This window comes from Gobio gobio, assembly GCF_949357685.1.
Source record: "Gobio gobio genome assembly, chromosome: 17".
Taxonomy (NCBI): Eukaryota; Metazoa; Chordata; class Actinopteri; order Cypriniformes; family Gobionidae; genus Gobio; species Gobio gobio.
In genome coordinates this window covers 49,655,680-49,666,180 of record NC_137110.1, presented here as the reverse complement: position 1 = coordinate 49,666,180, position 10,501 = coordinate 49,655,680, and the positions used below count along the sequence as shown (strand labels likewise).

Sequence of the window (10,501 nt, the reverse complement as noted above, 5' to 3'; positions counted from 1 at the left end):
TCCACCTTTAGTGAAACCAATGTAATTTATTTTTCTTCAAAATGTTTTCTATTTTCTTTTGTATTTTGAGATTTAATGGTACTTATTAATATTTATGCTATAATTATGGTCTATTTTTGCCATTGAAAATACTTTTTTCGTTTTTTTTTTTTTAACTGTATTACAGGTTAAAATAAAGTATAGGCCTTCCAAATAAATTTCTTTTGAAGGAAGATTAGCGCCCTCTTTTGGCATTAAGAGTTCATGCAGCCATGTGTCTCTTATGAACACATTTCATTTTTTTTTTTACTTTTTTTTTAGATGGATTTGAATATATATTAAAGTCTCAAAGGCTATTTACTATACAGTTTTAGATATTTTCTGTTATAAATAGTGATTTAAAGTGTTAGTTTATGCATTGATTAATGTATACTGTGAGTGTACAATGTCACACTCTTGATGACACTTTTTCAGCATTGTGGCCGATTTGTAGATTGTGTACACAATTATGTGAATTATGTTTTTGCCGATTTACCATTTATTTCCTATGGTGGTAATTTTTGACTGAAGAGCACAAGTGGGAGTATTTTTTTTTTTTTTTTTTTTTTTTTACGACCACTTATCATGCTTGAATCATGCCCTCAATAGTGTGCTCAGTCCTATTACAATAAAAGTCACCAAGTTTCAAATCATTCTGATGAAGCTGTGATTTTTAACAACTCAAAAAGTTGTTCATAGGTTCAGTAGTTCATAGGAGTGTCAAAATCACACTCTTGATGTTTTAGTGTCACCCCTTCACTGCTGTGTACTTTTTTTCAGCATTATGGCCGATTTTTAGATTGTACACAAATATTAAGTGATTTTTTGCCGATATCCCATTCATTTCCTATGGTCGGTCATTTGTGACTGAAGATAATGAACGGTAATTTTTGGTTTTTAAGACCAATTAGCATGCTCGAATCATGACCCCAATTTTTCTTGTGTGTTTACATACCTAATGCCAACAAAGTCACCAAGTTTCATATTCCGATGAAGCTTTGATTGTAAACATTTCAAAACATGAAACATTTCCAAAGAGCCCCAGAGGGTTAATGTATGGTGTTTTATTAGATGGTGAGCAACTGTTTGGATCATTCATGGCCAGAAAGCGAATTGTTCAATAGCTCAACACAATCTAATTGTTTAAATCTGGTTTTCTAGATTTACTGTGAGTTCCATGTTTTATCATGCCTAAAATTGCTAGCTCACTGCAGTGTATCAGAGTAGCATTATTACAACTTTCAACACTCAAATGTGTGTAATTTAAAATAAATTACTTTTTATTTTAATTTATATAAGCGAAAAATTACATATCGTGGCTTTAAGGTTTAATTTATGCATATGGTTGCTTATAGAATATGCAGTGATGCATATAGGCTAGTTAATTGAGAATGAGGAGATACGTCATGGTCGTGGGCGGAGTCTGGCCCGTACACCATTCCGGGATCCGACGCTATCGGTTGCCAGGGGTAACATTGTAAGAGCGAAACAGAGATCAGAGCAGGAAAGACGGCTCGAGGAATTATCATCGCGGCGTTTAAGCGGAGAAATTACGAGAAAACTTGAAATGGAGAAGAAGAGGTCTCGTACAGGGAGAAACTTACTACCAGCGCCAAGCTGAGGTATTTAGAGAAGCTGATATCAAAAACGTTGACCCATACGAGCTGCCACGGCAGAACTCTTTACCACCTTGCACTGAAATGTTTCTATAAATATATTTCCTGTGCATTCTGAATAATAAATATATCTCCCCACTATCCTGCAGCAGTCCAGTGCTCGTCATCCTTAGCAGTGTTTTTCTCTTACTGATCATATTTTGTACCTGTTGAGTTTATATTTTTAAATTAATTTGACTAAAAATTTAAATGATCGTTTGTGTGCGCTGGTGCTTTTATTCCAGCCTTCTTGAGTAGAATTAATGCTCGGTACGTGCTTTAAATGGATGTAATGTTAACCATGTTAACTATTGAATTAATCTTAAACAGTGATGCACAGTAGAGGAAAATGACAGTCAACTAGGCCTACCTTGAATATTAATTAAGCGTTTTGGGCATAAACATGTTTATAGCATACAGTAAAATGACCGACAATGAAAAATGACAGAATAGTGATCAACATGTTTAATACAAATAAATAAAGGTTCGTATTGATCAAGTGTCTCACACTTCAGCATCGCGCTCACTAGTTTAGACCATGACTGACACCCTGTGGTGAAATAATGGCGTACGTTTACCAGCCGCTGCTTTCTCAGATCGGCTTGGGTGGATTAAAACTTAATGTTCAGTTGAGTTTGGAAAACTATGTACATAGTAATCATCAGAATATCTCTTCTCCAGTCTCTGTCCGAATTCATTACCTGGCGGGCAGACCCCCAAAATGGCGGAAGGGGGGCGGGGCGCTGTGTCGTGACGACATCTCCTCATTCTCAATATTTAGAGACCTCCCTTTTTATAGTGTTTTTTAATATTCAAGAACTGTTAAAAGTAGGAATTCATATATATATATAAATATGCTCTGTTATTTTATGATACATTACTGTATTGATTGAATTCACTGAAACTGAGCCTGCTATTTCCACGACATGATTTAAAGTATTTGTTTAATAATATGCATGTGCTCTGTCAGGTTGCATTTAGTGCTGTCAAATCGATTAATCACATCCAAAATAAAAGTGTGTGTTTACAGTATGTGTGTGTGTGTGTGTGTGCTGTGTATAATTATGATTAGCACTTGCAACCAATGTTTTTTTCTGCACGTAAACCGTATTTTTAAATCCTGTTTTGTGTTCAGAGATTGTTTATTTTAGGTAAACAACCCTAATTTAATTGTAAATGTTGAATTTCTCAACGCTTTGTCTGCGGAAGTGTCGTCTTGACCATAGACATAATAAATACATTACAAACGGCCAATAGAGTGCCGAAGTAATGACGTCACTTTGTAGGCCAAAACGCGGAAGTGAGTTAGCATTTTAGCCCTATGGGTTCCCTCGCCCTAAAGTCTATGGGTTTTTTGAATGGGGTTTTGCTAAATCGCCTGAAATAAGGTCTGTGGTTAACAAAGCCTCTATATATTTTCACGTTTTAATCTATGACATAAAACACACTAGTTATAACCTGCTTGTGATTTTTTAAGACTTTATTGTGTCTTAAAAACGATGGTTGCTAACAAGTTGCTAAAAGGGACTACATCCTTTGGCGGGGACTTTAGACGTCATCGTGACAAACAGGCAATCTCTCACTAGCCCGCGTTTCAGCCTAAGAATGAAGAACTTATGTGGCGTGAATAAATCGCGCTATTCGCGCAAAGTTGGATGCTTGAACATTTGGAGTTTACTCTCTTCACATGTTTGTCTCGTTGAGAAATGGCTGACATGGGCTGTGTTTACATGTCTTTTTGTGTTAAAATCTACTGTTAATGTGTGACAACTTAGTTTTAAGACTTTTTCAGTCGATAATGTAGTTGTTTAAAGCTCAAATCTGTGGTTTATTTATAAGAAGAGTGCCTATTTAAACATTTTATCTGGTGTTATCGGAGTTGTTAGCTCCAGTGAGTCAGCGGCGGTCAGCGCTTGTTTAGCCGGCGAGAGTTGACTTTCCTCGGCTAGTCCTTCTGCCGTCTGCCGCTGGCTCTGATGTCTCTGTGGCGTCTCCAGCTATAATTAGTCTTGTGGAGATTTAACGGCCCATATTTGCTCTCATGGATCTATAATTTGTTCCCTGGCAAATCGTTTAGGCTGAGTGCAAAGTGAAGTTTCATTACTTGTTTATTTTTTAGGCTATAACTACGTTACCGTTGTAAGTTAGCCGACTAGCACTGACTTTGAATGTTTGACTGAATTGTTTGCTTTATTTCATGTGTAGCTTATTATACGTTTTGTATTATTGATCATACATAAACTTGCATTTAACAAAAAGAGTCTGGGTTGAGTTTCATGTAATTTAATGTTATCACAGTGATAATCATATTGTCTGAAAAAACATTAACAAAAGATAAATCTCAGAGAGGCACGCATAAACAAAATTAGTTTCTAACATTTTTGGAAAAAACGAATGGGCAATATTTCTCATGAAAAAGTGGATAAGTGTTCATACACAGCGCAGATCATAATGAGCGAGCGTGCTTTTAAATAAAGTTTGAGGAAGCTTGATGATGACGTTGATCCGCGACCATGGTGTGCTGTAGTCCGTTTATAGCCTACCGTTAGCATTTTATATCTGACGGCTTTATTTGGGCTTCAAAATGTATACATTTTGGATTAACTTGTAAAGATTATCTTGGTAGACAAAACGTGTAAGGGTCATTACTCTTTGTTGAACACAGATCTTATTTTTTGCGATTTTCCAAAAGTCTATGGGGAAAATGAATGGCTTTTTGATCGAGGGAACCCATGCGCCGCTAACTTCCGGGTTGGCCTACAAAGTGACGTCATTACTTCGGCACTCTATAGGGCGTCTTATTATGTCTATTGCTGCGTCCCAATTCGCATACTATCCGTACTAAATAGTATTCGAAAAAAGAATTAGTATGTCCCAAATCTTAGTATGTTGAAAAAAGTATTCCAAAGATTCCCGGATGGTTTACTATTTCCGGTCAGAATCCGAAGTGCAGACCGATGCGCACTCTAACGGCTGATATTGCCCACAACCCATTGCGAGATGGACGAGGATTCGATTAGAACTACAAACGCGGATAAAAAGTGTTTAAAAAACTACAAACATGACGGTTACGCGAGTCTGACGGTTAAGTGGAGAGGATTAGATAAAGTGGTTTGAGTGAGCAATTATCAGTATTTAACCGGACGAAAAGATATTTATTCAATATTATCCACATTATATTTCACCTGCAGCAGCATTGAGAACTTTTGTAATGATACGTTTGGCCATTAACTTTGCAAACACATGAGAGGAGTCTAAAGACCCACGAAAGGCAGATCAACGAGCGACTACATTTCTCTCCAATACGGTAGGAAATTAAATTTAAAGTGGGGGATTTGAACTGTGACGATGATTGACATTTTAAACGGTGACGGGACGCACGTATAGAGTCCGTTAAAGATGACGAAGTAGTATGTCCCAAAGCTGGCATACTCTTCTGCTACACACTCAAAAGTATGTACTTTTTCTTCACAAAAAGAGTACATACTTTTAGGACGTAGTATAAGTAGGCGAATTGGGACGCAGTTCTTGACCACTAGTCTCGTCCTCCGCGCCTGTAGGTGTCAGTGTCGCTTCATGTGTCCGCGGCCGCCGCTGAAGAAGAGCCGCGTGAGAATGACGCCATTTCGCCGCGCCGCTTCGACACACGTGTGTGTTTATGAACGTGCAGCGCTGTTAGTGTGTCAAACACACGCGATTAAATGTTTATGATTTGTGAGACTATATGACCAGGTATATTATATGTAGATGACTGTATAAGATATCCACTGTAGTCGCTAATAATAGTTATTAATCGTCTGTTTAGTCGTCAGTCTGAGTTTTGTTTAGCGAAGATGTTTTCCGATATGGATCTGATCAGAACTATTGATGATGATGATGAAGTGCCAGAGGAGCCGGACTCCGCGTCTGAGGATGAAGCCGTAAGTTCACTTTACTCTTCACTTACTCCATGTTATTCAGGGCCTGTACCATGGTAACATGTTTTGGGATGTGCATCATGGTAATAACTATGTTATTTAAAGATGTAGTACTGTGTTTTGGGGAACATACTGTGGTAATACCATGTTTTGTGGCATGGATCAGGGTAATGCCATGTTTTGTGATGTGCATCATGTGGTAATACTACTTTGTCAGGGGATTTACCATGTTTTTTTTACCCTCATACTGTGGTAATACCATGTTTTGGGATGTACATTATGGTAATACCATATTTTGTGGCATGGAACATAGTAATACTATGTTTTTTGGGGGGATTTACCATGTTTTTTTACCCTCATACTGTGGTAATACCATGTTTTGGGATGTACATTATGGTAATACCATATTTTGTGGCATGGAACATAGTAATACTATGTTTTTTGGGGGGATTTACCATGTTTTTTTACCCTCATACTGTGGTAATACCATGTTTTGGGATGTACATTATGGTAATACCATATTTTGTGGCATGGAACATAGTAGTACTATGTTTTTGGGGGGATTTACCATGTTTTTTTTACCCTCATACTGTGGTAATACCATGTTTTGTGGCATGGATCAGAGTAATACTATGTTGTTTGGGGGATTGACCATGGTAATACAATGCTTTGTGGTACTACTGTGGTAATGCCATGTTTTGAGCTGTGGTAATACCGTGTTTTGTGATGTGCATCACATGGTAAAATTACTTTAACTGGGTATTTACCATGTTTAGACATTCATACTGTGGTAAAAACATTTTTTGTGATCTGTCGTTAAAATGTTTTTTTTCCCCCATTTTACTTTGATGTGCATCACATGGCAATACAACGTTTATATAGAGATTTACCATGTTTTGAAGTGAACCTCATACATGGTTTTTGTGATTTGTGCTGTCATGGTATGGTAATACTACTTTGTGTAGGGATTTACCATGTTTTGAGACTCATACTGTGGTAATACCATGTTTTGGGATGTGCATTATGGTAATAGTATGTTGTTTGAAGATGCAGTACTGTGATTTGGGGAACATACAGTGGTAATACCATGTTTTTATGTCTATGGTGTAATCAAGAGTTTTTGACATGCCATGATAAACACATTGTAGAGTTTGGAGTCCACCTGGGTAATGAGCTAACATTTTCATTCATGGTCTTAAAATAGAGTAAATGTTAGCTGAAATAAAATCTAAAAAACAAACTTATTTTAGTTTAGCTTGTCAAGGAAGCGTTTCTCATACATTAACTCAAACTAAAGCTGAAATAAAATTGAATACTCAAGATGTATTTGAAAAAGTTTCACTTGGTTTTTGTTTTTTGAAAACAGAAAATATAAAAATGAAAACATTCAAATCAAAATAATAATACAAACAGTAATAGTATCTCAATGATACTAAAATAACAGTGTGTGGTACTACTGTGGTATTTTGGACATGTACAGTGGTATTACTATAGTATGTTTTTTATAAATGTTCCATTATATTTTTGGCCAAGTACCTTGGCTCTATGATTGTAGATAAATTGAGGATCTCGCTGTTGTTGTTTTTTATTATTTATTTTTTTTAGTTGCTATTTATTTAAAATGGAGATCACAATTCTGAACAGACAGCAAAACAAAATCACACTTAATTTTCTAGATATTCTGAGAGTCTATTTAAAATAATATTTAATTTGAATTAATTATTTTAATTAAAAATAGATTTGAGTGAATGATTCAGTGACTCACTCATGAAGACTTCACTTGTTTCTTTACTGAATGAATCAGTGTTTTTGAACAAATCTCTTGAATGAATGATTCAATGACTCACTCATAAATACTTGTTTCATTACTGGATGAATCAGTGTTTTTTAACAAATCTCTAGAATGAATGATTCAATGACTCACTCATAAATACTTGTTTCATTACTGAATGAATCAGTGTTTTTTAACAAATCTCTTGAATGAATGATTCAATGACTCACTCATAAATACTTGTTTCATTACTGAATGAATCAGTGTTTTTTAACAAATCTCTTGAATGAATGATTCAATGACTCACTCATAAAGACTTCACTTGTTTCATTACTGAATGAATCAGTGTTTTTGAACAAATCTCTTGGGTGAATGATTCAATGACTCACTCGTAAAGACTTGTTTCATTACTGGATGAATCAACGTTTTTTAAAGGGGTCATAGAATGACATTTTTGTGCAAGTTAATATGATTCTTTAGTGTCTAAATGAAAAGTTTGTAATATACTTTAATTAAAAATTCTCATTAGTATTGTAAGAAAACACTCAATTTACCTGGTCAAAACCAGCTCAGTTTTTAGCAAGTCATTTCAGTGTATGTGACTTTAAATGATAATGAGCTTTGCTGACCCCGCCCCCTCTGCTCTGTGGGGCGTTTGGTTCGACCCGACAAAACACCACAACACACGTGGAGTGTTGCCTTGACAACATTTGAGGGTATATTTTCGAGAAATAATGGCAACGGGAGTCTCTGAAGACACATCTGAGCAACCTTATCATTTTGAACCGGAGTCGGACCAGGAACAGATGACGAACCCATCGAAGTTCGAACAGGACGTTTCTGAATGGTTGGTTAACGTCATGTCACTTTGATCTATCTTTGTACTGGCAGAGTAGCGTAGTTGCTATGTGTTTACTGATGTTATGTTATAAGATTTTTTTTTTTTACATTACTTCTTAATCAGTAACAGACACCGTTATAAACCATGTACAAAAGTAAGCTTAGTGTAGTGTTACCACGTTAACTTTATCACCCGAGTACACAGTTTGTAATAACAAACATAACGCGTTGTTCATTATAAACGTGGGATTATGAATTATATTGAGAACGTCATAAACAGAAAGCATGCCGTAATGTAACTTACCCTGTAAACTTTAGCCTCATTCATCGTGAAGCGTGCAAGCGATTTGCAAAGATTAATATAAAGGTTAATAAAACGTTACACTCACATCTTCGATCTTCCTGAGGTGCAGCAGGAACACGATCCTTTTTTCAAGAGCAGCTTATTATCAAAACCTGCTTTATACTGACGCTCGTTTATAAAGCCGTCTGCTGAGAAATGATTGCGCAAACATTGATGTTGATCGGGGGAATATTCCCTTCTAAAACAAAACTCAGCACTGCAGCCACTGGGTCTTCAGCAGTTCGGATTTAGGAACATCAAAATGACTGCTGTGTTCGTTATTACACCCAACAACACAACACCACAATCGCTTAGACGCCATTCTGCTCCAGAGTATCAACAATGGCGGACTGATGACAGCTCGCTCAGGGCGGGTCTGTGTTGAAACGCTGCTGTCAATCAACAATCTTAGGAGGGGCGTACACCGTGTAACGTCACACGGTCGGACGGCTCGATTTGAGACAGGGGAAAATATATAAGGAGATTAAAACAAAACACTGGATGTATTTTTATCAATATAGGATGGTTGTGTACAGGCACTGCCAACACACATTTCCGTATAATCAACTTGTAAAAGTGCATGTACCATTCTATGACCCCTTTAACAAATCTCTTGAATGAATGATTCAATGATAATACATTTTAGCAGTCTCTTGTCTCCACCTACTGGTGTAACAATGTAATCAATACAATCGTTATTTGAATCGTCACGTTCAAAAGGTGATTTTCTCTGTTTTGATCGCTATTGTAGACATCAGTGTTGGTCAGAGGTTTAATAGACAGCCAAATCACTGTCATTGAGGAATGAGATCACGTGACTGTTTGAATCGAGATCACCATCTTTCAACGATTATTCGTGCAGCTCTAGTGCCTCATGTAAATGCCATTGCACATGAATTTCCTCATCATGGTATATTGTAGCGTTCCCATGTGATGGCATCAGTATAGCATGGACTCACCTGAGATGATGTGTGTGTGTGTGTGTGTGTGTGTTGGTCAGGATCAGCCCATCGTGTTGAGTAAAGAGAAGCGCGCTCTGAAGGGCCGCAGCGTCGGAGACTTCAGCGCTGACTTTGAGTTTGGAGAGCGGGACGGACTGTACAGCGGAGACTGGGCGATGGACGACGTGATGGCTCAGCTGAAGAAGAGGGTGAGTGAGACACACACACACACACACACCGCTGGCAGACTGATGCTTGCTGCTCATGGTGGATCTTCATCTCTTCTTTCACTTTTTCCAGAGAGCGGCCACCACTCTGGACGAAAAGATCGAAAAAGTGAGGAAAAAGCGCAAAATTGAGGTAAGACCTTTATATAAGCAGTGCTTTATACAATACAGATTATATCAAAGCAACTGCAGAGTAATAAACAGGCAAATAACAGAATCAGTGATGCAAACTTCCTCAAATATGAGACGAGTTCTGCTGTAAAGCAGCTCTACAGAAGACCATAGTGTCATTATTCAGCTTAAAGGTACGCTGTATACGAGCACTGAGTGATGTCCTTGTCTTTTGTTCTTTGACCTTAAACCATAGACAGTAAAATCGCAACTTTTCATTTTTTGTTGGTCTTAGTACACGATGTAACTACAGAAGAGTAGCTTCAGACAGCAGGAAAGGCTACTGCCCCTTTAAGACCTAATGCTACTGCCCCTTTAAGACCTAATGCTACTGCCCCTTTAAGACCTAATGCTACTGCCCCTTTAAGACCTAATGCATGGATATGCGTCGTCTTTCTCGACTGAGTTTACTTAAGGCATATACAGACTATGTCTGCTAGAATACTCATCAAGATGGATATGTTGACTAGGGCTGTGCAATTAATTGAATTTTGATTTCGGCTCCCAATGATCATCAAAATAGTACAATCGAAAAAAACCCGATTATTTTGCCATGTTCAGTTTTGCAAGAACACTCTTATTTTGTCTTCTGAATGAAACGCGCACATCCGCCCCTCC

At 37.3% G+C, this 10,501-nt stretch overlaps 1 protein-coding gene across 1 annotated transcript in view; it reads left to right on the top strand.

The window, feature by feature from the left end:
* Positions 1-5,315: 5,315 nt before the first annotated feature.
* The window catches only part of ddx27 (DEAD (Asp-Glu-Ala-Asp) box polypeptide 27), a 29,204-nt gene continuing 24,018 nt past the window's right edge, over positions 5,316-10,501 (top strand). The window contains 3 exon segments of the mRNA XM_079840645.1: positions 5,316-5,593; positions 9,545-9,694; positions 9,786-9,845. Coding sequence (XP_079696771.1) covers positions 5,507-5,593; positions 9,545-9,694; positions 9,786-9,845 — 297 coding nt within the window. The 5' untranslated portion in view covers positions 5,316-5,506.